Here is a 24,916-nt window from a genome sequence, read left to right as displayed (position 1 = left end):
AAAACCTTTCTAAAACCACAAAAATCACTTTCTTCATCAGAATATCCTACCTGTTAAATATAAGCGGGTAGCACAAATAGATCTATGCATTAAAAGCAGCAACTACAACTTACATACAAAAACTTACAAGAGCACAAAAAATACTTCAAAAATACTCCACAGAAATAACTTTCACTTGTCTGAATTGTTTATGTACAGATATGCATCTTTTAATGGTTTAAAATAAAAAAATAAAATAAGGAAAATCTAGTTATTTCCATGCAGTGTCCAGAAAGAGGAGTTGTTCAGCTTGTAGGGCAGCACAACTGCTTCCACCCACCTCCATCATCATCATCATCATATGAAATTACTTTTTGTCACAACAAAAAATAGTGGCTGGTAAAATATTTTTAATTTCCACCCCTGGTCATACCTGAGGGCTAACAGATCGGGCGACACCTCACAAGATCACATGACATCACATCTATTCAAGGTTCGACCAAAACAGCTTTAACTCTGTTCTCCACATAAGATGATCTTAGTTAAAAGGCGGCGGGTGATATGCATTCCTTAGAGGAGTGTTAGGCCTTTAGTTATGTTGAGAGATTCGATTATTTGGTCTGATGTTTTAAAAAACTTCCAGTGGATTTTATCTGTTCTCTGTTTGCTCCTAAGATTAGTTTTATTTATCTCCTGTTTGTCTGCAAAGTTTCAGCCGTCCATCTGAAAACAAACAGAACAGCTGAAGTTTTTAGTTTTTACTTCTCAGATCTTTTCTGACAGTTTAAATGGGGAGATTACACGATGACTGACAGGCCCTGAAGTCATTTCTATTTAAAGTCCGAGCTGAGGAACCGTTCTTCACGAAGCGAGGATCGATGTTTGTCTCGAAGCGTGTTACTCTGAGGTCACACCGTGAGTCCACGTCACGTGTCACTGACGTGTCCCGACACGTCCTTTCTGCAGCTGTCAGACTGCTGAATCCACCAATGACGTCGAACTATTAAAAACCCATCACAACCTCTTTTCCTCCCACTTTAAACCTCATAAATGTTGACACATCCGTGCCTACGGAAGCCCATTTCTGCCACTCGGATTAAACCAGATCTCTCCAAGTCAGAATTTTCTTCTGAGTGGCAGAAATTGGCTTCCATAGTTGCTACTTTAATTTACTCATAAAATCTGGTTCTTCTTTCCGTAATGTAGCTTCTTGGCTCCTTGTTTTCTCCTCTGGCCCTTCGGCTCTGGAAACATCTCCACCCTGAATGAAAACAATGACTAACAGCTAATAATCGACCCGGTTTTCAGATCTTGACATGTTGACGAGGAACCTCTGAATTCAATCAAGTAAAACTGATGCAATCTGAGCCGATAAAGCCACGGGAATCAAACAAACAATTAGAAGATTTCAGGGTCAAAGTTTTGGATTCTTCTTAATTGGACCGTGCACGTCATCCTGTGTGCAGCCAGGACAGAACAAAAGAAGAGGATGTTTTTCTCACCAGCCTGCCAAAGTGGCTGAAAACCTGGCTCCGGCCCAGTAAGTCCATGTTTCTGTTAGACACGTTATGAAATACTCCCCTCCGCTCCAGTTAAACAACCTTCATTTGGCTGATTGGCCCAGAACTCAGTAAATTAAACCAATTAAAATGGGTTTTACAGCTTCATTTTCTGAAACTAAAAGCACAAGTTACTCACCGGGCAGTCTGTTCATGTTGACCCCCTGCGCAGACAGGCCGATGCCCATGTACCTGCAAAGAGCAAGAGCTCATTACTTCCAAAATTTAAACATCCAGACCTTGTGGCTGAGGTTTTGGAAGGATAAGGCAAGTATTTTGATGAATGTGAGGCAGAAGGAGCTGAGTGAGTGAGCTGCCTCCAGGGGGAGGAGGGGAACAGACATGAAAAGTGTCAGCAAGAACAGAAGCTCGGAGGTCAGCCGGGACATCTTTAAAACCATCACTCGACGATGAGCTGTTGGTGTTCTCACAGCAAAACAACAAAAAAAGAGAAACGTTTTTTGTTTTTCTGCTCAGAGTGATGAACAATCGGCGTCTCCTGAGAGCAGCTGGCTCACGCTGAGTTCATCACTCGGATTCCTGCAGTAAATATTTGCTCTGAGTCGCATCAATCGGCTAATTCACAAGTTTTTCTGCTTCTCCCTCAATAAATCTGCAGCGTGGGAAGAGAAAGATGACAAAGGTGTTTCTGTTTAATAAATAAAGACACGGTGGAAACAGTTGTGTGTTTTTGTGTGATTGTGGTTCAGTTTGAATCATTTTAAATAAGATCATTTTTACATTTTTTCTGAAAAAGTTTGGACATTGTGCAAAATGTAAATGAAAACAGAATGCAATGGTTTGCAAATTTCATAAACAAAAAAAGACGTCTGATGGGAGCAGATGTTCTAAAACCTGCATTGATGGATGCTTTCCAGAGCCACTAATGCACCCCCATACCATCAGAGAGGCAGGCTGGACCTCAGAACAGTTCTTCTCTTTGGTTCAGAGGAGACACATCTGTTCACATCTGGCTTCTTTTCTGCCTGATAGAGCTTTAAGCAGAAGTGTTCCTGAGCTTGTGTTTAAAACTGAGCAGGTTTGCTCCTCAGAGTTGATGAGGAGGAGATTGTTGTACTTTTGTTTGACCAGTAAAGATGATACTGGCAGAATAAACAGTCAGGATGAAGTCTAAAACTCAAACCAATTGTAAACCAGCAGGACGAAACACCTGAGAAACTTGGGTCTACAGCAGATGGACAAACTGGAAGCTGTGTTTTAGTCTGGACAGGTGTCCCAGAGGAAAAACCAGTTTGCACAGAAGCAGGGTTTCGTGTCTTCTTACCCGTCTCGTCCTTTACTGACAATCTTCACCTCGAAGTAGTAGATCCCACAGGCGGCGGGGATCGGGTGTGTGGCTCGCACCGATGCTGCGTCTTTGTGGTTCTTTCCATGGCCTGTAAAAAAATATATACAGTTCAGAAAGATGTCAAGACAATTTGAACCAGAAAAAATTCACTTTCTTATTTATCACATTCAGCTTTTAGGGCTGTTTAATCAAATCTCCCTCTGGTTTTATGAACTCTGTAGATCAGGTGATCTGCTCTCTGTAAAGATGATTTCCTACAGCAGGGTTGGACATCCAGTCTGTGATAAAGGTGTAAACAACAGGCTCGTGTTTTGTGTTCGGACCTATTTGATTTGCTGTCTGTCACTCTATACTCGGATGAGTCCTTATGCAATCCCCAGGCTGCTGTGTTTCAGTGTTGTATAACACCAGCCTTGCTGCATCTTTCTGCTACATGCTAACGTGCTCACCTGTTGTGATACGTAACAAGTGGCCGTGAGCTCGTAGAAAGTGCAGATAGGCGGTAACCTTAACCGACGCAGCTGGCTGTTAGCGGACACCTTCGGCCTGTCGACCCTGAGCCCGGCAGACCAGCAGAGCCTCGGTGACCAGCAGCTGTAGGAGGAACTCCGACTTTTGTCTCAGTTCTGATTCTGCAGCACACTCCTTTTCCTCTTCTTTGTTTTTCCAGCTACTTCTGCAGACTTTGTGCCGATTTAGCCACAGGAGCTCATTCAGGAGCCTTTCTGTGACGACTTTTATACTTCTCAACTTTTTTCACTTTATTCACTAATATTTTCCTACAGAAATACACAGAGACACATTGTTCTCTTTGAAACCTGCGCTAGTGTTCTGCTAATTTTAGCTTTTAGCTAGCATTTTACTGCTTTTATCGTTTAGCTAGCATTTTGCTACTTTTAGCATTGAGCTAGTCTCTTGATATTTTTAGCTCGCCATTTGTTTCTTATAGTTTTTAGCTTCTCTTTTTGCTGCTTTATACTGTGGGTTTCAGCTAGCCATTCACTAAATTTAGAGAAATGTTTACTCATTTTAGCTAGTGTTTTGCTACTTATAGCTTTTCCAAGCCTTTCACTGCTTTTAGCAAGCTGTTTGTTACTTTAGCTTTTAGCTAGTCCTTTGCTCCTTTTAGCTTTTAACTATTGTTCTGCCTCTTTTAGCTTTAACAACTCAGTTTCAGCTGTCAAATCTAACAGGCTGAAGTCTGAGCTGACAGTAAATTCTTAGCTTTTAGCTAACATTTTACAGCTTTTATCTTTCAGCTAGCCTTTTTTTGGTCTTCACTGTCACAGGACGCACAGATCAAGCAGAAATCCAGCTGTGTCGTGACGTGGCCACATGTGAGCGGCATGCCCGGGCATGTCCGCCCCGTGACGTTTCATCCTATATTTACAGAAATATGGTCTAATTTAAGAAAAAATCACGTCTCCTCCTGACAGCTAAGAAGAAATGAAATTTAACCTCATATAAAAGCAGAAAGTTTTAACCGTCAGATGGGATCAGTCACTCGTTTTTTTAACTTATTGTGTTTGTAGATCCACAGTTTTCCCACCAGTCAGGGGTCAAAAGGTTCAACTCATGCCTTCTTAACCAACGACCCATCAGTGATCCCACCTCAGGCTCCATCTTTGGATCACCAGCGGGGTGAAAGGGCAAAATCTATCGGTTCAATAACAGAAAGTACAACAAAGCCCAGAGAGGTCCTCTGCCTGGTCAACAACAGAGTGGCTCGTACCGCCACCACCATGACACCATCAGCTCCGACAGTGATTACTTTCATTAATAACATCCACTGTTTTAGAGGATATTTTGCAAACACAGACATTCCTCAACAGAGGAAGTGAATACAAGGTTCTGATGATCTGGACCTATGATATAAACCACTGTGTTGTTTATCTGTGCATTAGTGTTTGTTTGTTTGTTTGGCTTCACTGCAGCCCCAGGTCACAGAAAGCTCCTGGAAAAAATGTCACACAATGCATCATAATTATAAGTTTCAAAGCCATAAATATGACTTTTAAAGTCCCATGTATGTATTATATGTGAATATATGAACCTGTTTGTACCATCTCGACCCAGTGGGGATTAAATTCAACCTTGTGTGCCCAGTTCTTGTTGGATGTTGTGAAATTATTCCACCTTGGGAAAAGGAATGGTTCAAATAAATTAATAAAAGCCAAAATATTTAATCTGACATTCATACCTGTGAGTGAATATAAACAATAAGATCTCTGACTCTGGGTCAAACATCTTCCTCGTGTCTGTTAGATTACTCACCAAGAAAATAATAGTTGCATCAAAACTAAAAGCTACACATTTCCCCCTAAAAGTGTTCATCAAGACCATACTTCAGGCTGATGGAGACATAAAGAGTCCTGAACTTCTGACTGAGAGTGACCAACGTTTGAAGAGAAGCTGTGTAAAAAAACCACAGAACATAAAGCGTACAACAACCCGACGGGAGCCACAGCCGACCTCAGAGTTAGTCACGGTGTTTGAAGAATCCCTGCAGAGCTCTGCCTCATTTCAACCTGCTGCTTTTGGAAACCTACCTATATAACCCATAATTATAACAGTATTTGTGCACTTTGGTTGGTTTTATACAGACAATTTCCACAAAGAAGAGCATTACTGAAGAGGAAATGAGATGTGATTTCTTGCCTCCTAACGTATTTGTAACATGTCTCCGTGTCGTCCATTCAGCATCTGATAAACATGAAGGATTCATAAGCTGCCCACATAACAGGATGAGTTAAATACAGATGAACTTACTGACTGTCTGCATGTGGACTCTGGGGGAAAAGCAGTTTTAGAACAGCTGAAAACATCTGGAGGTATCTTTAAAAAAAATCCACTGGATGTCTTCTGAGAATCACATCATCTCTTCAAAACTAATTTAACTGATTTCAGGTTTTGACTGTATGGATGTAAACCAGTCTGAGTTGATAATTCAAGAAAAAAACAAATGGAAGAACATGAGTTTTAAAAGAAGTTAGTGACTCATGACAAACAGCTCAGCAACTAACCAGCTCCATCTTTACCAAGAAGCAAACTGCAGCCAAAATAACTCCACCTCAGAACGGGTAAACAACCTGCATCTTTTAGGTCGCAGTGCTCCTCGGTTATCCATTAAAGTTGTATTAAAGTTGCATTACGTTTAATATGAATGAATCAATTCAAGATGTGCTGAAGAGGCAACGCTTGGAGCCATGCAGTCTGATACTTTGAAGATTTTAATCCATTTATAATAAAAGTAAACTTCTCTCTTTGTTTTCTAAACTTTTAATTTTTATTAGACAGATAAGCTAAACTCTGCTGAAGGGTCTAAAGTCAAAGTTGAAGTGTAGAGCAAACACAAAAACAGCTTTGCTTGAGTCAAATTTACAAAAAAAAGATGGACGCCAACAGAGACATGTCTATAACTCTGTAAATTTTGAAGATATTGTGCTAAAACTGTGTGTGGCATTAGCCGAGCATTAACCCCAACACACACAAGTCACATAGGAGCTTTGTTTAAAAACTTTGCATGCAACGTGGCGGGCGATATGCATTCCTGTAACACATGCTAGTTTTATAGTTTGGAAAAGCCTGAATCACATCACAGAGTCAAACAGTTACAAAAAATCCCATCAGTTAGGGAAGGAGGGAACATTTCAGGCCTAATAAGACAAAAGGTTTAATAAAACTGTAGCATTATTAGCTGTTTGCTAACAGCAGCTTCAGCTTATGTTGAACTTTAGCTCCTCTTCATCTGGACTGTTTCTTGTGTATTTATGGACACGCGTCTCTGCTTTACCCAGATTCAGAGTCATGATTCTGCAGAGGAGCCTAGTTTCCAGACGGAACGGGACGGAGCAAAGCTCACACAGGAGCCGCAAGAAAACGAGCCGATGAGTCCGTGCTCATTTCATTACTGTGACGCGTTTCCAAAAAGTCAGCTCTGTAATCCCAACACGAGTTAATCTGCAGGACTACAGAGCTCTCTGTGTCGCAGGCCGTTCTGATGACTGAGCCAGCATCAGCCGGAGTCGAGTCTGCCTCGTCCGAACAGCTGACAGGCATCATCAAGGCTGCGGCTGGGAATTAACGTCTGCGTATTCCTAAATACTATTTCTGTCACAAAAGTACAGTTTCAACTGAGGCACAAAGGGATTATGGTAATAAAAAAAAAATCTCAAGCTGTATTTTCATGAACAGAGATAATTATCGTTGCTGAGGGGAGGACAATGTTTTTGCCCCTATCTGTGTGTCTGTTAGCAAAATATCTCATGAACCACTGTGTGAATTTTAATGAAACTGTCAAAAGGAATGACTGGACGTCCGCCTACAACTGATTAAAGTTTGGAGTCAAACCGACTCAATAAAACACTAAAAATGGCTGCACCTCAGTCAGTCTCCCAGATATCGGCCGGCAGTTTGGCGTGGTAGTAGCTGAGAGTGATCTGAACGCCTCACCTCTGTCGAGTGATGTCATCTGTCAGTCCAGGAACAGCGAGTAAGCCGAGCCGACATGTTACCTCTCCTACAACCCTTCCAAACAAGCCATCACTATTTCACCTCTTTTCTAACTGTCCTGTCATGACCTTTGACCTTTAGCCTGCTAACTGAGGCCTGTAGAGTCTGAGATGGAGCTCATTCCTCTGAGCATTGCACGGTCTGACCTTCGGGGTGAACTTGTGACTAATCTTTCTCTCTGTAGAACGATGGACTCTAAATGACCTTTGACCCTTCCCAGGTTGATGGGCAGCAGCAGCTGCTTCTCTGAGGTCATTGCTGATGTTAACACACACCTGGAGCTCCAGAGCAGCAGAATCTGCTGCTTTTCTGGAGGCGGACTCTCTGATGGTGATTAGTTAATCAATACATTCAATCAGCAGCTCCTGGCGGAGACCCAACACATGAATTAATTAATCTGATTCAACTCAAACAGGAATTAAGCTACCTTTACCTAAGGACAGACGTTTTGTAATCACGTCTTGATACTTCAAATTTTAAAACTGAAAAACGCGTTTTTGCGTGCAAGTGTTTGTTTGTCTGTAGCGTTAGCAAAATATCTCATGAGTCACTGGACAGATTTTAGTGAAACTGTCAGAAAGTAATAAAACAAGAAAATACAAGTTTGCATATCTTACAGGTCTGTCTTGTAAATGAGACTCCATGTCTCAGTGACATCACCTGTCTAAATAAAAGTAAATAAATAAATTTGAATACAGGTTTTTAAACAAATATTCAAACTGTCAGAGAGTAATCATGGGATGTGCTTGTATTAGTGATTAACTCTTGGAGCCACAGCTAATCAGCCTTAGCAAACACATGAACAAGTTTACAGACACTGAGCTGAAATCTGCTGTGGTAGTAGCTGAGAGTCATCCTCTACAGACTCCAAGTGCTAACAGGTCCCAGCTTTAACTTTGTTCCATCTCATTACAAGATGATCCGAGTTCAAAACGCTGGCATGAAAGACGGCAGGCGACATGCATTCCTTCAGGGAACGCGATGGAGGACGGATCTGCGTCTACATCGGGCTGCAGGTAGCGTCTGTGTGGCCTTGAACAGAGAAAATTGGCACACTGGTCAAAATAGCATCAACCCACCAGGGTGAGGTAAGAGAGCAGGAGCTGGACCTGTGACCTATTTATGTGTCGTCTCTTAAACGTGCAGCGTCACCTAATCTCTACAATCTTCACAGACAAAAAGACTGAACAGCCTACATTACTCAACGTGAAACGGCACGATTTATATTTAAACACAGATCCCTCTGTGCCGCTCCAAACAGCTGCGGCACGTCAGGGCAGGATATAATGTTCTTCCTGAGCGCATTTGCTCACATTATAACCAGAAATAAATGTTTAATAGAGACACTTTGAGTGCATTTATAGCACAAATGATTAAAACGTGGACCGGTATTCAGCTCAGCAGTGGGGGTGATCAATTATTCATTAAATGTTCCGTGGCTTCCATCAGGCCATCTGTTAAAAAAAGTCCTAATCTAAAACAAACACTTGCTTCAAAAGCAGATATTTATCTGATAAGCCTTTAAAAAACAAAAAGAAACAGGATAGACAGTGGATCTGCACTGATGCATAGAGCTAACAAGATAAAACCCTGAAGGTTTTTATAATTAATTTGTTCTTAATTCTAAAATACATCCTTGACGTGCTGCAGTAATGAAGCAAAATAAAACTTCTAATTTAATGCTTTCTCATTTTTTTCACTTTCTTTAAGAGTAAAAAAACAATTTAAACTCCCTTTTTTTATTTACAGCTGCCATGAAAGGGCGTTGGTGTCTGTTAGCGAAATATCTCACGCACCTGTGGACGGATTTCGATGAAACGCACAGGAAGTGATCGCTGATTAAAGCTTGGAGTCAAAACAATTCGATCAAGCCAATCAACCCTCACTAACTCTAAAATGGCTGTAACTAATTTTGGGTGGTAGTAGCTGAGAGTCATTCCCAACACATGCTCTGAGCGGGACGTCTCGTTATTGTCGAAGTTTGACCAAAACAGCTGATGAAAAAACTTGGATTAAAGTGGCGGGCGGCGTCCTCCATGTTTTACATGGAATATTTTTTGTGTATTTATGCGTCTCTGTGAAGACAATGAGATTATACAAACCGGGTCAAAGTGGGCTTTTAGTTCTTTTTATTTATTTACTTAAATCCTTAAATGTATTAGTTTAGTTCCTGTGACTGACAGGTGTCAGCTTGCTTTGATTTTTATTTGGGGAGCTAAAGGTGAGAGTGATTTGAAGGACTAACTGCAGCACTTATTGTTTAAAGAAATAAAATAAAACTCTGTGTAGTAATTCTTCCTGGATCCTCCTGGTAATAGGTGTAAAATAGGTGTATAATAGGTGTATATTAGGTGTATGATAGGTGTATATTAGGTGTGTATTAGGTGTGTAATAGGTGTATATTAGGTGTGTATTAGGTGTATATTAGGTGTATGATAGGTGTATATTAGGTGTGTATTAGGTGTATGATAGGTGTGTATTAGGTGTATGATAGGTGTATATTAGGTGTATATTAGGTGTGTATTAGGTGTATATTAGGTGTATATTAGGTGTATATTAGGTGTATGATAGGTGACCAGAGGCCTCCTGTCACAGCTGGACCTGTGGCTGCTGTTCGGCTCACACACACAGCTGATTGGGCCGCTTCAGGCTGGAAAATAAAACCCATTTCTGGAAAATCACGCGAGAAAAACACAACAAACGCTATTATTATTCCATTTGACCGCTTGGCGTGGTCCAAAACTGACAATCGGGCGTGACATTGTTAAAGGCTGACAACAACTTTGGCTCGTTTCCATCTTGTTAGCCCTGTGTTTTCAACAACAAGCAGCTAGCTTGTGCTAAGCTAACCAACTAACTGCTCCAGAGGCTGTATTGTGTTAGCAGGTTAGCAGGCTCCCCGGTTCGTGTGTTTCCCCCTTCCAGTGTCAGTGCAGGCAGTTTCCAGTGAACAAATAACAACAACAAAAGGGTAAATAAACAAAGATGGACGCGCTGCTGGGGGTGGATTTCAGTTTGTCGGGGATAAGAGCAACTGTCATGGGGGGGTTAGCAAGTTCGCTGTCACCCGTTTGGGAATTCCTCTGCTCATTTGTGAAACAAAGCAAGGACAGGAGAGGCAGCTCAGGCTAGATTTACCCGAACCGAACACACACACACACACACACAGAGTCAACATAATCACACACTGTATGTGTGTGTGTGTGTCTGCGGAGGACACACAGAGTGACCGATTAGAGCTGAGACCTCTCAGCTGTTTGGGACCGAGTCGGAACCGCTCCTCTAACCTTTGTAATGGACCCGCAGGTTGTTCTGCGACAGCCCGATGGAGCTGTATTTATCCTTGGGGCTCCAGGACCGGGGCAGCGGGGTCTCTTCCTCGTTCACAGCCGGGTAGAGCCGCTTCAGCCGTTCGCTCAGTTCCTGCTCGGAGTCCTGCTGGTAGTTGAAAGCTGGATCTCCTATTAACGGCAGGCTTCCCGAACCGAGCTCTGCCATTTTTGTTTTGTTTTGTTTTTTTTTTTTTTGTTTTTTTTTTAATTTTTCGGCCTTTTGGGTCGTGTCTTATTGTTGTTGGTTTGTTTCGACCCAGAGTCCGGTGTCAGTCCGCTGGAGCCGTGGGCTGAGGCAGAGAGAGGGACTGTGGGGAGAAAATAGCAGCGGTGTGTCATCCCCGGATAAGCAGCAGAATGTACTGTAGGCTGGAGCGGTGCATTCTGGGTACTGTAGTCCTGTCCGTCTGGAAGGAACTACAATTCTCCACAGCTGCCAGGGCTTCAAAATACAGCATTTAGGCATGTAAATCTTCTTTTTCTCCCCTTAAATAGTATATTTTATTTTACAACTTCAAGAGGTCAAATGTAATTATCTGATTCAATATATTAAATTACAGAATTTATGGAGAAATATTTTACTGCAGAAATCAAAACATATTTAAAGGTAATATAAGAGTAAAACATGTCATTGTGAAATACTTTTAAGGAAGTTATTTGTGAAAATTAACAAAAAAAAAAACCCAGTCTGATTTGTTTTATAAAAGTATTATTACCTACTTAGTTCTAGCTAAGCAGAATGCTTGATTTCCTGTTGCTTTTTAAATTGATTTTACTGTGCAAGTTTATTTAGTTTTTATCCTGAAATGTTTGTTTTAAGTGGTATTTTATATGAATTGAGTTCACCTGCTTTGATTATATATTTAAAACTTTGTTAGATGCTTTCGTAATTGAGGGTTGTTTTCAAAATGTGAATTAGAAACAGTGCATTTTAAATTAAGTTTTAATGATTGGTTGATTGACAACTACTAATAATAATAATGACAATGACGATGATGATGATGTATTTATAATGACAAGGTTCACAAATCATTTTAATTTTCATTACAAAAAGTTATTTTAAAGCATATTTATAATGTGTTTCATGTATTATTAAGTATATTTTTCATAATATGAACATGTTATAATCTATTTATAACTTTTGGTAAGGTTAATTCTGGGGTAAATTGCTTAAGTTACCAGCTGAAACTAAATATATTAAAGCATTTGTAGTAAATTCTGTTCCAACTAAAAAGTAAAATGTAATTTCTTTTTGATTCTATGCACATATTTTTAAAACATACTTTCAGAAAAGTATACATGTTCAAAAATTATGTATATAATAAAGCATTCATTTTTAAAATACTTTAAGAAAGTTTAGCTTTGGATATGGACAGAAAAGACTTTCATATACATTAATTTTGCAGATTTGTTTATTAAAATAACAATAACTAGAAGATAACGAACGCAAACCTCCACCAAGTCCCATTATTATTGTAATGTCATATTTGGACCAATGACATAATCATGTGACGTCATAATTGATGTCATCACTTTGTATGTTGAGGAACTGAGAGTGGAAACCTCCGCCTAGGCCTTAGGGTCATTGAGAATTTTAAATTTAATCATTTTTCCTTTGTGACAACCTAAAAATTTCCTGAAAATTTATTCAAAATCTGTTTATTACTGCTTGAGTGATTTTGTTCCCAAACAAACAAACAAACATGCTGCTGAAAACATTTACCTTCTTGGCAGGACTCAACAACATATTCAAATTGGTGTAGAATTGTTATTTTTTCAATTTCATATTTTATAGCGTATTTATATTATTAAATATAATAATAACTAATACTATTTGATATAAATACGTTAAACGTGGTATAAGTGACTTTTAGTAGCGTTAATTGCCTTTGCTTTCTGTATAAATATAAGTTTTCCCACAATTTAAAGCTGTAAATCAATCAGGCGCGCCGTGGACTACTATATGAAGACGCAGTGCGCATGCGCAGACGTCACCATGGAAACGGCGCTACAACGTTGTGTTGTGTGATGCAGCTGAGTGAGGCAAACGCGACAAAACGAAAAAGATTGAGTGATTTTTATTTTAGTTTTTAAACAATCATAGAAAAATGTTTCCACATAAAACCTTCAAATTTCATTTGTTCACACGAACACACAAACAAGTAAAAAAACATTTTATATATTGCTTTTTGTAATATGATTTTAACAACACTTACAATGTTATATATATAAATACTTGTGCTTTTTAGGTCCTTATATGACCTTATTTTGCAAAAACATTTTGACTAAACGTCAGATGAAGGACATGAATGAGAGCCAGTGTTCTTGACGTAATGCATGTCGCCAAACAAACAAAAACAAAGATGTTGTGCAACCTTTTAGCACGGTTCTTTTAATGAACAATAGTCACCACTGATGCAGAAACCAAAGGAGGAAGAGCTAACAATATAAGGCAAAGTCTAAAGAAAAACTTGCTAAACTTCATGCTTAATGAGTCGATTGTCTGGTTTTCTTTTCAGAGATACCCAGAAGAATTCAGGTGATACTTTAAACAGACGTGCTGAAACATTAACAAAATCAGGGTTAGGGTTATCTCAAGATCAGCCTTAAAAATGTTATTTTTTAAATAAGGTGGTTATCTGTTTAGCCTTTGAGACATCATTTTCTGTTTTGTTTGCCAAAGTCACAGTTTGTTTCCATTTATTTAGCTGAGTCTACAGAAAGAGTCAGATCCATCTCTCAGTTTCTGTGCTAGGCAAAAAGTGTTCAAAAACATAGTTTAAATGAGTTGTTTGCCCAAAAATATTTCAAGGAAAGTCTGTCTATTTGCAAACAAAACATACTTTTTTACAGTACTGTAAATGCATATGTATATTTTTTATATTAATAGTCAAATGCACAGTTTATAATTTACAATTTTATATCACAACGTTGTTTTCATATATCTAAAAATCAATCTAATAAAACAAGATTTTCAACAGGCTGTATAAAGACTACCATCCCCATAATGCACCGCGCCCTTACGTCTCTTGGAGCGTGCCCTCGTAGCGGAGGAGACATTGCACTGTCCGTCGTGCAGCCGGCCTCGGCGTTAGTGAGAGGTAAGTTTGTATTACTTGTTTTAAACGAGTTCTCCCACAAAATAGTGACTCGAAACACGCGCTAAAACGAAACGCGCTCGTTTAGTCGGGCATTTAAACAAATAAAACGCACCACGCCGGGGTAAATCAGCTGCTCCTCGCGGCATTCGGGCTAAATGTCGGGCACGCCTATGTGTGAGGTAGCTACTGCGGGGCTCCGGAACTGTGAGCGCGGGCCCGCGGGAGGCACCAGCACGTAGAAGGGGCTGGATATTTTTAGCATCTGGAGAGAAGACCAACGCCCGCTTGTCTGTTACCCAACGCCTGGAAAATAATTCCCGTGACGTCTAGCATTAGCTTGGGGCTAGCCGGACCACCAAACAAATTAGCTCACAAGCTAGCAGCGGCTACTTAAACTAACTGGCTGAGCAGGAGGAACTTTACTCTTATGCTGGCTTGCTTCCCTGCTCCACACGCTAGTCTGGACCCCGTTTCCTCGGGTCTGATGTGTTTGTGTCCTGTAGTTGAGCACGAGGTTCAGGGCTAATGATGTTTAGCGCGCTCGGATTGTTCCAGCAACAACCGCGTCGTTATGACGGATCACGTGACCCGTGCTGTCAGTCGTCCCGTTACTCCGCAGAGCGGTCACTAAACTTTATCTACTGTCTGCATTTTACCTTTTAAAACAGCAATAATATACTTAACTAACCTAGTAAACTCGGGTATTAGTTACTCCTAAGTTAATGCTTTGCAGAATGTGTTGATTTGTTTTTTTTTTTTCTTATTTTACTTGAAGCAAAATGAGATTTTTATGCTTTTTCATTCTAGCTTCCATCCACAAATACAAACAGTTTTCTTCTGGACCAGCTTAAATTATTCTGAAGTTATTTAATACTGGATCAGGTTGAAAAAAAACTTAAAGAAAATCCAGCTGGGGACTGGTTTGGTTCTGATTTGGACGAGAGGCATGATTTTGTCAACAAAAACAAACCTTCCTGTTTGCCAGCAAAACCTTGACTTGTAAACATGGAACATCAAGGAGAAGCTGCTTTATTTTGTTGAATAAATGATCAGCCTGATGAGGCTTTTTGTTGAGACTTTCTGAACAGTCCACAGAGGTGGAAACTGGTTCCAGGCAGTACGGACAACTAAAACATTTGTCATTTTAAATGTAAAGAAAGGAGATAAATAAATGAACAACTAGTGTATGCTATCTAAAGGTGGTGTCTCCCTGGGCTGCGAGGAGTCTGAACTTCATTCCTGAAGGACTCGAATGTCTTGCAGCTTTCTCAGCTTTCATCCACAAGTCACAGGCCTGCAGTCTTGCCTTTTGAGCTTTATCTCAAAATAGTCTCAAAGGTGTTGCCGGCGTCTATTTTCTGACAGAAAACATCCAGATCTTAAAAAAACAAAAACAAAAAACGCAAATAATAAATACTTCTTCTAATCTGCCCGTCTTCATTTCCAGCAGATAAAATCATAAATTTATGGGCAGCAGCTGAGGTGGGAATAAAACGAACCGAGGCGGGTACGATGTGCACGGCCAAGAATACAGTTCAGCAAGACGTGCACGTGAAAATAGGCTCCAAACACGACCACGTGGCCTGTTGGTCACTTGTAGTAAACACTCCAAACTCTGAAACAACTGAACATTTGCATATTTTCCTGCAAGTTTAAGGGATTTTTTTTTCTCCATCTGCTGCAGCTTAGTGAGAAACTGCTTTATTTTAAATTTAAAGTCTGAGTCCAATGTTGCCTTTTTTTCCCCGTCTTTGTTTTTAGTTCTTTATTATTTGTATTAAAGTAGTCATCATTTTTTAAAGGAGCTGCTTTGGTCACATGATAACACAAGTGTTGTTTAAAGAAATAACAGATGCTGACATTTATAAATCCACTTTATTTTAATAAATATTACTCAGCTTTGCAGACAACTTTCACCAAAACCAGCGTCTGATTGGAGCAGAGTTATCAGTGATGATGAAACATCGTCAGCAGGAAAAATGATTGAAACTCGATTAAAATGTTACGGTTATAAAACCTGCAGGTCTTAAGGCCTGGGGACAGAAGTGGTTGTGTTTTTTACCTGTTTTGTCTGACTGCCGGTGTTTTCTCCGCCCTCTCAGTGTGTTTCAGGCTGATTCAGGATGGCGGAGCAGCCTCTGTGGGAGCAGATAGGATCCAGCTTCGTGCAGCATTACTACCAAATGTTTGACAATGACAGATCACAACTCGGATCAATATATGTAGGTTTTAACTCCGCTTCTTTTTCCTGTTGTTTGTTTTGATGGCGTTAGCCACATGTGGGGCAAAAACTGTTTTATAATTTACAATCAAAATCTCAAACTCCATTTTTAGTGTCATTTGACCACTGAGGAGTTACTGACCATGCATGTTTATTCTCTAAGAATAAGGTGTCCTCACATATGATACTTTTTTATTTTTGAAGGTATAGTTATTTTTAGTTCTGTATATCTATCTGCTGATGCTTTTAAGTCATCGATCAATGATTTTGTGACAGAAACAAGGAAGCAGATCTACAGAAACGACTCCAAAAACAGAAACTCTGTTCTAAAAAATAATGCACCAATTTCAAAAACATTGAGACGATTTGTAAAACATGAATAAATGCAGAATGCAACGATGTGCAAATCTCCTAAACCCATGTTTTATTCACAGTGGAGCGAAGTAAACAGATCAAATGTTGAAACTAGGAAGTTGGACCATTTTGGAGAATAAAAAAGTAATTTTGAACCTGATGGCAGCAACTCGTCTCTTTGAAGATGTTCCAGATGTTTCCCTCTGTGGAGCATCACTTCTCCCATCATTCTGTAAACATCTGGACCTGAGGAGAGCAGCTGCTGAATGTTGTCCCATTCTGTCTGTAGAGGATTCTAGCTGTTAAACTATTTCAGACGACGATTTTGAGACGTTGCTGCTGTACTTTCTACGTTACTTTTAGTTTTTGGTTTAAATATTTTGTTTTATTGTGATTACAATATGTGTCTGAGATTTACAGATTATTGCATTTTGTTTTATTTGTGTTTTACAGAACATCCCAAGTTTGTCAAAATTTGTGTGTTTCCAGTTTTTGCTTTAAAAAGCTGGTTTTCACCTCTGTTTTGAGTAACGTGGCGAAGCTTTCGGTTATAGATTATTTTCTGTAACACGCCTCCTTCCTCCGCTTCTCCTCACAGATCGATACGTCTTGCCTTACATGGGAAGGACAGCAGTTTCAAGGGAAAACGGCAATTGTCGAGAAACTCGCTGTGAGTTTTTCTGGTAACTTATTTTAAGTGTGTGTTTAATGTGAAACTGTGGCGATGTTTTGGTAACACCAAACAAATGGATAATCTGAGGATTAGGATTAAATTGTGTCCACTCTTATCATAAAATTTGGGATAGTAAATAATCAGTTTAAAAATGGAGATTGTTTGAACTGAAGGCATTTCATCAGCTGCAGTTTTGTATGTTAATATTTAATTAGTTCAAAAATAGTTTTCATTTTGATATTAATTTAATCAGATAATGACATCTAAAATATGATGATGATGCTTGACACACTCATAAATATCAATGAGAATCTGAGTTTTTGAGTTTTAATCACAGAAAATCTTCAGTTTGTCAACAAATGTGTCAGAAAAAAGCATGAACTGCTGTGAAATCATTTTCTTCACAGAAACATCGGAAATTAAGTTTCTCTCGTCAGGGCAGAATATTTTAAAATGATTTATGGAAAGTGCATAAAAGTTAGGAAGTGGGACAGCTGTGTTCTCAGACGGCACTGCTTCAAGAAGCTGACAGAACCACACAGAGCGGGGATTACTTGAGCTTCAGTCAAGCTTTACGACACAGAGGAACCTTCAGAAATGTGAATTTACTCTTAAAATAAAACAAGTTTTAAAAAGTCACGTTAACCTGGTCATCATCTGAGACGAGCCATCACTCAGTGGAAACCTGGATCAGTTGGATCAGGATTCAGGATCTGTGTTGGAAGAAATGGACCAAAAAAGGAAAAGGAGCATCCAGACTGTCAGCAACAAGAAGTCCGAAAGTCCTGTTCTGTGATGGTTCTGGTCCTGGATCGGGGTTCTGTGATGGTTCTGGTCCTTGATCGGGGTTCTGTGATGGTTCTGGTCCTGGATCAGTTGGATCAGGATTCAGGATCTCTGTTGGAAGAAATGGACCAAAAAAGGAAAAGGAGCATCCAGACTGTCAGCAACAAGAAGTCCGAAAGTCCTGTTCTGTGATGGTTCTGGTCCTGGATCGGAATTCTGTGATGGTTCTGGACCTGGATTAGGGTTCTGATGGCAGCATTAACACAGAAAAGTCCAGCAGAGATTTTAGAGCAACGTCTGCTGCCTTCAAGGACCACATCTTTTCCAGGACATCTGAGCATTTTTCATCAAAACGAAGTAAAACCCTTTTCTGCTCACATTAGTCTGAGGAAGGAGAGGGGACGGGTTCTGGACCGACCCATGTGACGAGGACAGCCTGGTTCTGTTGGACACCGTAAGACGTGTTTGCAGGAAGATATCCACTTGATGTCCTGAGTGGCAAAACTTTTTTTAATGTTTAGACATTTTGAAATATCTTTGGTTTATGGTGTCTTTGATGAAATAATTTACTAGCAGGTTCCTCATGAATTTTTTATTTTTCCTCATTCTTTCTTATTTTGGGGTTTCAACTCAAACTGTTGAACTTGTAACAACCAGCTTCTTCTGACATTTTTACTTCTTCATATTTACTAGATATTACGAATGACTTGGGAATTATTCTGATATGTCTGAATTAATCCCACCCTTGTGTTTTTCTAGAGTCTTCCCTTTGCAAAGATTGCTCATAGTATAACAGCGCAGGATCACCAGCCGACTCCAGACAGCTGCATCTTGAGTATGGTTGTAGGACAGCTTAAAGTAAGTATTTATTCTTCAGCTATCTGCCTCCTTCCTTCCCCCAGCATCTTTATAAACAGGTCTTATTTAGAGGATTGTGATGTTTTTAAGCACTCATTTCTTCCAGAGACTCTTCTTCTGCTCTTTGATCGCCCAGTTATTAAAAAAAACACTCAGCTAGGCCGTCACTTCACTCATATACATAACAATAATGAATTGATCCAATTAGGATACCAAGTTAATGCTGTAATCAATGTTATGAAAATAAATCGGGTAAAACACGCCTGCTGTTGATGTGGCAAAGCTCTGAAAGTTTTAACTCTAAACTGGAGAAGTTTCAGTTCTAACAGCGTTTCTTAACGAGACAAAACCAAATAAATGTTGTTTTTATTAAATATGTTCTGATATACAAACATAAACTAATGAAATAAATCTAAAAAATGGGATATTCATCTAATCTGGGCATAATAATAATAAAGATAAATTCATATTGAAAAGAAATTCACTAAGTAAGAAACAAAACCTGCACATTTTTCTCACATCGGTGGTTGTCTTTAAATTAAAAACTTGATTTCTCAGAGACCACGTTGACGTTTTTCAGGCAAACGGCAGCTTTCAGAAAGTAATTCTGCTGGTGATAGAAACCAGAAACGCTGAGATCCCTCCAAGTGAAAAAGCCGATCTGAACCGCCCAGCCCTGCTCGTAATAACCTGTTTAGTTCAACACGTTTCCATGGTGATCCAGCTGCGATTAAATGGGATCATTTGTGATATTAAAATCTAGCTGAACACACCTCCGGACCTCCAGTCTACTTGTGGTGAATTGAATTTGATGTTTGAAACCTCCTCCTGATCCGTCTCTGTTGTATTTGTGTCCTCGTTTCTCTGCAGGTAGATGAAGACCCGATCATGGGTTTTCATCAGAGTTTCATCCTGAAGAACATTAGCGAAGCTTGGGTGTGCACCAATGACATGTTCAGGCTGGCCATTCACAACTTTGGTTAGGCTGCCTGTTCGCGCCGGCGGGCAGGGGCAGCCTTAATGAAGGGTACTGTGAGATGAAGTGTGGAGGACGGCGAGAAGAAGCTGCACTCGTCCCTCCCCTCCTGCCGTCTCATTTACGCCAGTTTGACAAACAAACACCGGATTCTAGATGTCAATCACCGAACCTCGTCCAGGTGGTCCATCCCTCCCCCTCCTCAGCCCAGCAAGTAGAACTGCGACACGTTTCTTTGCTGAGAGCCGGCTGACCAATCAGATGCCCCTGTCTGCCACTCTGCTGATCTGCATGACGCTGGGAGCCCCTCATTCAAAAAACAAACAAAACAAAACTCCACATTCAAGCCACCAGAAGGACAAACAGCTGATCGACGCCATTAACTCATTCATGCTCCGTTCTTCTGTCATTCTAACCCACTCTGCTGTCGACTCGGTTCTGTTAGCACTGCTGTTGACTGGTTTGTAGCTCCATGTTCAGGCTCAGTCTTGTTTCTTCAGTTTCAGTTTACTGGTTTTTGTTTTTAGATGCTGTCCGTGTTTACTTTAGCTTGTGTTGAATTCAGTTTTATCTTCCGTCTACACAGTGGTTAACTTTGCCGTGTTCCTCTCTCTGTCCTGCAAACCGAAGGATAACAGGACAAAGGTTCTTATTTTCTCTGATTCTGCATCTTTTATTTCTTCTTCACACACGTCTGGCAGTTAACATGGACTACAGCCATGATACAAAATAAAACCTGGACATTTTTCTTAATTGTGTGGTCTCCATATCATTTTCTGGGTATTTTATAGTTGGGCGCCACATTTATTTCTGCCTGTTTGTTGGTTTTGTTCGACCAAATGTGGTTAACAAATGAGTTTCACGGTTGATATAAATTTGTATATGTTCCCATAAAAGTTTTAAGGTTTACTAAGTAAAGCATCAGTTTGTCAGATGTTTTAGCTTGACAACCAAAGGTTATTGCATAGCTCATCATCTAAAACTGTCCATACTCTGTTAAAGATAACCAGTTTATCTCACACAGCAGCTGCTGCCTCTGGGTTTGTGAGGTATTTTCTGCAGCATGTTTTACAGTAACTTAAACAAGCCACGGGTCGTTCACTTTGTGACGAAATCAGCTGAAGCTGTAACCCTAAAAGGTGCTGCAGCACTTTGTTGGACCCTAATTTAAACAAATTAATTTAATTTGTAAATTTGTTGCAATGAAGGAGACTCGACTGACTGGGTTTAAAAAATTAATGTTGAAATTTAAAGGCATGAGAGTGATTTAAAATGTATATTTACAGCACACCATTCTGTCAGATAAATATTCTTTAACATTTTCCAAGTTTTGGGGTCTTTTGGTGTGAAGACAGAGTTGTGAGATTACAGGAAAGGGTAGCTAGAAGCTAAACGATAGCTGAAATGACAGAAACAGCTAGTTTGCTGAAGCAGATTTTGAAGAGAATGTTTTTAAAGGAATTGAAAAGATCTCAATGTATTTATTTGAGGATAATATTTGTACATGAAGTTAAATAATTTGAAACATGTAAAAGTTGGAAAAACCAAAAGTCAGAGCACCCATCTCCTAAAATAAAATAAAAACAATAATAGTTCAACGCTTTTTCACCGTACAGTGTTTATATTTTGAGTGGAAAATGCAAAGTTTCTATCATTATGAGGTAGGAACTAATGACCGGACACACGGAAGAGTCGGAACGCAAAGTGGTGCGGACAAAGCGGAAGTTTAGCCGGTTGCTGTTGGTGAATGGTGACAGCGTCTCATCATACAGAAAATAATTTCCCCCCACAGTGTTAACCCAGTCTCCCCTTTCCCTTGCCCATGGCGTCGAATTCTAATATAGATATCGAGGGGGCCACCCAGCATCTCCGGGACATCCTGAAGCTCGACCGACCGGGGAGCAGCGCCGGTAAGTTGGAATGAAAAAGTGGCTGCGCTGATTTAGGCCGCGCGGCGGCTAACAGGCTAGCAGGCTACATCCATAAATGTGTTATTTACTGAGAGCGGAATAACCCCGCGGATTTTTTACGTGTCGCCCGCCTAAACACCACTCCCGGGGAAGCTGTTGAGATAACAGTAAATATTTCCTCCGCAGAAGAGCGGATTAGTTCGCGTTTGGCGCTGATTGCGTCGCCCCGGGAGCGTTAGCTTGTCTGTCTGTTTCTGGTGGAGAAAATCTGCTTCGTCTGCTGTTAGCCGGCAGTTTTTAAAATTTTATTCCTGGGTTTTTATTTTGGGCTGAATGGCGTTTAACCTCTTTATGGAGTATTCTCCCGGAGCTGTAACCAGAAACATCACAGGAGGAGGTCAGCACTTCGGGATTCTTTAGATTTGTGTCGCTTTTTTCTCGTAGCAACTTCAGCCCTGAAATACTCTGTCATATGAACAGTATTTGCAGTAATAATACTTTATTAGTTACTCTAACCATTCAGGGGACGTTGATGAAATAAATACTCTAAGGTTGCAAATATGGAGAAACTGAAAGTGGAAGAGGCTTGTGAACCAAACTAATAGTTTATTAAACAAAGAGCCTCATCAACTATTATATTATATTTACTCATTTATGACCAGTGTTTTTTATTTTTTGTTATACTTGAGGCTAAATACTTTGACTTTTTAAATTATTATAATTTTTTTAACATTGATTAGATTTCTGTAGAGACCTCAGATCACCTGATGATTTCTGACCCATGTTGGGGTCCCAACAGCTACTTTGGAAACTTCTGCTCCAGCAGTTTCTTTTGGACTTTCATCATCATGTAAAATAAAAGACTAATTACAGACTAAGTGGCAAATCATAAAATACTACCTGCCTGGGTAATAACAACAAGAAAAACTTTATTTTGGTGAAGACGTGTGTTCTTCAGTAAACACAAACAGTTAATTTTGGTTACAACTTATTTGAAAATATCTTGTTCTTGTTTTAGCCACTGTTTCACAATTTCAGCTCTTAAGTTTTGGCGCTGCAGTTTCAGACTGTGAACCCTTGGGAGGAGAAAACCTGGTCCCTCAGTACGTGTAAGGTAGTCTCTTTACCTTTTTGTTTTCTTGAGGACGGACAGTTTTGTTAAAGCTGCTGAAGCAACCCCGGCTCAAAACGCTGCCTTCACAGGCTTGTACCTTCATCCCGTAAAGATGCTTCCATCATCATGGGTGAACCTGAACTCATCAGACCACATGGCCTGTTTCTGTTCCTTCAAAGTCCAGTTTTTGTTTCCCAGTGATCAGTTTCTTTTCCAAACTAGACATGACCAAGTTATTTATAAAAGATGTCTTATTGGCTCTCTAGGGTAAAAGGTAAAGAATCACTGTCATTTTATCAGTGAAACATATTTTACTTTTTGTCCAGTCCTGGTCCTGGAGGGCCACCATACTGCAGATTTCAGGTGTTTCTCTGCTGCGATACACCTGATCTGAATGACTGAGTGATTAACGAGCTGCTGCAGAACCTGAAGAGCTGCTGAGGAGCAGAGAAACATCTAAAACTTGCAGGGTGGTGGACCTCCAGGTCCAGGACTGGTTTATACACTCAAAACAGCATGGAAATGTTTTTATTAAGGTTTCGTCACATTTTCAAATCAAATATTAATTCAAAAGCTGTGCTGCAGCTGCTGCTTTGTTTCCCAGCAAATTAAAACCTTTTTAAATGAATGATGATTTAAAGCAGGGGTGTCAGACTTCAGTCCTTGAGGCTCTGCTGTCCTGGAGGGTTTAGGTTTTCCTGCTCCGACACACCTGATTCAAATGGTTTAATTACCTCCTCACCAAATCATCAGGTTCTCCAGAAGCACGCCCAGAAGTCATTCATTTAAAGCAGACGTTTTAAAGCAAGAACACATCTAAAACGAGCAGGAGAGCGGCCCCCCGAGGAACAGGGTTTTACACACTTAGCCTAAAGCCTCACAGCTGTTTGAGTCAGATTCTCACTGGGCTGCAGCTACTGGTGACGAGTTGGTGGTCAGCATTCATGAGCCAATCTCTAAATGTTCGCAGCGCTGTCTCAACTTCCTCGCCTGAGTCTCAGAGGCTCACAAGTTTCTCACTTGAACTTTGAACATGTTTAAAGAATGTGTGCAACAGATTCTCTCCTAAAATCCTCACAGTGTCGTCTCAAGTGTTTCAGTCCATCTTGAAGGCTGGGGCTGTATTGTGACTCTGACAGGAAACATCTGAAGCTACGGCCTGAATGTCCAGGTCTAAAAACCAAACTAATCATAAAATAAAAAGGTCCAAATCTGCCCATTTTCATTTAAAAGTGTCCTCCAGTAGATTAAATCATAAATGTGGGGGTGGCTGCTGAGATAGATTGGATGTGGGCAACAGAATAATCTCCTAAAATGCAGTTTTTCAAACTGTGAACACAAATATTTGCCAAAGAAAATGCAGCCTGCTGATTGATTGGTTGCAAACGCTCACATTTCATGAGACCTGAAATGAAAATCTGTCCATTTTCTCACAACTTTGCGTCTCCAGCTAGTTTCCAGCTGTCACAGATTTTACTTTCAGCTTCAAATCTGAGTTATTTTTATAAATGTGAATGTAAAACTATCAGTTCTTAAATTGTTTTAAGTCACACAGAAAGTTAAACCTTGAATATATTCTCCTTTTTAAACCTCTGGTCATTTGTTTTTCAACTTGACCCTCAAACAGTTTTTTATTTTTGGAAATGTCGACCTCTCTCCAAATAAACCTTCACTTTAAGCCCTGTTGGACATGATTAATTTCCCAGATGATTACTAAAATAATTGCCCTGCTGCTGAACTCTTTTACAGGATATTCACATGTGGTGTCTGGAGATGATTTTATTTAAAAAATCAGAATTATGAACTGAATTAACAGTTTTATAGTTATTTTATTATCAGTTCATGTGTTTGGACTTTATTAAGATTATTATGAGATGATACTTATCTTAAAGCAAATAATTAACTGTTTGTTTCTGTTAAATTTAATACTATCAAGGGGAACTCGGTGAATAAGAAAGTTTGTTTTATTTCTACAATTAGAATGAGTTCGACTGATGATTGTAAGAGACAGTGGCATCTAAAAAGCTTTGCTACTGTTTGAGTTTATTTCTTAATGTAAAAGTATTCAGAAAGAGCTGCTTCAGTGGTAATATTTAGGCCCGAGCAGCGACAGCGCTGCGAAGGCCTATTGTATTTCGTGGAATTCTTATTCTTATTATTCTTTTCCCCCCGAGATCGCAAATTTGAGGGCTTTAACATACTCAAAAACTCACCAAACTTCACGGAAAGTTG

General features: G+C 39.8%; 3 protein-coding genes across 3 annotated transcripts in view; 2 read left to right on the top strand and 1 right to left on the bottom strand.

The window, feature by feature from the left end:
- Positions 1–338: 338 nt before the first annotated feature.
- On the bottom strand, positions 339–11,045 carry ranbp10 (RAN binding protein 10). The gene is made up of 3 exons (XM_017441677.3): positions 10,647–11,045; positions 2,824–2,935; positions 339–1,730 (listed from the first exon to the last, which is right to left on the bottom strand). The coding sequence occupies exons 1-3, from the start codon at positions 10,855–10,857 to the stop codon at positions 1,670–1,672; spliced, it is 384 nt and encodes a 127-aa protein (XP_017297166.1). The 5' UTR covers positions 10,858–11,045; the 3' UTR covers positions 339–1,669.
- A 2,633-nt stretch (positions 11,046–13,678) lies between these two features.
- Positions 13,679–20,413, top strand: nutf2 (nuclear transport factor 2). Its single transcript, XM_017441676.3, has 5 exons — positions 13,679–13,792; positions 15,895–16,014; positions 16,966–17,037; positions 18,586–18,684; positions 19,555–20,413. The coding sequence occupies exons 2-5, from the start codon at positions 15,916–15,918 to the stop codon at positions 19,666–19,668; spliced, it is 384 nt and encodes a 127-aa protein (XP_017297165.1). The 5' UTR covers positions 13,679–13,792; positions 15,895–15,915; the 3' UTR covers positions 19,669–20,413.
- A 958-nt stretch (positions 20,414–21,371) lies between these two features.
- The window catches only part of edc4 (enhancer of mRNA decapping 4), a 23,545-nt gene continuing 20,000 nt past the window's right edge, over positions 21,372–24,916 (top strand). Inside the window, exon 1 of the mRNA XM_017441679.3 lies at positions 21,372–21,570. Coding sequence (XP_017297168.1) covers positions 21,483–21,570 — 88 coding nt within the window. The 5' untranslated portion in view covers positions 21,372–21,482. The remainder of the gene's footprint in view (positions 21,571–24,916) is intronic.

Source organism: Kryptolebias marmoratus, linkage group LG11 (assembly GCF_001649575.2).
Source record: "Kryptolebias marmoratus isolate JLee-2015 linkage group LG11, ASM164957v2, whole genome shotgun sequence".
NCBI classification, from domain to species: domain Eukaryota; kingdom Metazoa; phylum Chordata; class Actinopteri; order Cyprinodontiformes; family Rivulidae; genus Kryptolebias; species Kryptolebias marmoratus.
This window is presented reverse-complemented; position numbering and strand designations above follow the sequence as displayed.

What these genes read in the sequence shown, in the direction of transcription:
- ranbp10 (XM_017441677.3), bottom strand. Translation starts at nt 10,857, where the DNA reads ATGGCAGAGCTCGGTTCGGGAAGCCTGCCGTTAATAGGAGATCCAGCT. An exon ending in CCTGCGGGTCCATTACAAAG is followed by an intron (nt 2,936 to 10,646) that starts GTTAGAGGAGCG and finishes ATTTTTTTACAG; the next exon opens with GCCATGGAAAGAACCACAAA. An exon ending in GTCAGTAAAGGACGAGACGG is followed by an intron (nt 1,731 to 2,823) that starts GTAAGAAGACAC and finishes TGCTCTTTGCAG; the next exon opens with GTACATGGGCATCGGCCTGT.
- nutf2 (XM_017441676.3), top strand. Translation starts at nt 15,916, where the DNA reads ATGGCGGAGCAGCCTCTGTGGGAGCAGATAGGATCCAGCTTCGTGCAG. An exon ending in CACAACTCGGATCAATATAT is followed by an intron (nt 16,015 to 16,965) that starts GTAGGTTTTAAC and finishes TTCTCCTCACAG; the next exon opens with ATCGATACGTCTTGCCTTAC. An exon ending in CAATTGTCGAGAAACTCGCT is followed by an intron (nt 17,038 to 18,585) that starts GTGAGTTTTTCT and finishes GTGTTTTTCTAG; the next exon opens with AGTCTTCCCTTTGCAAAGAT.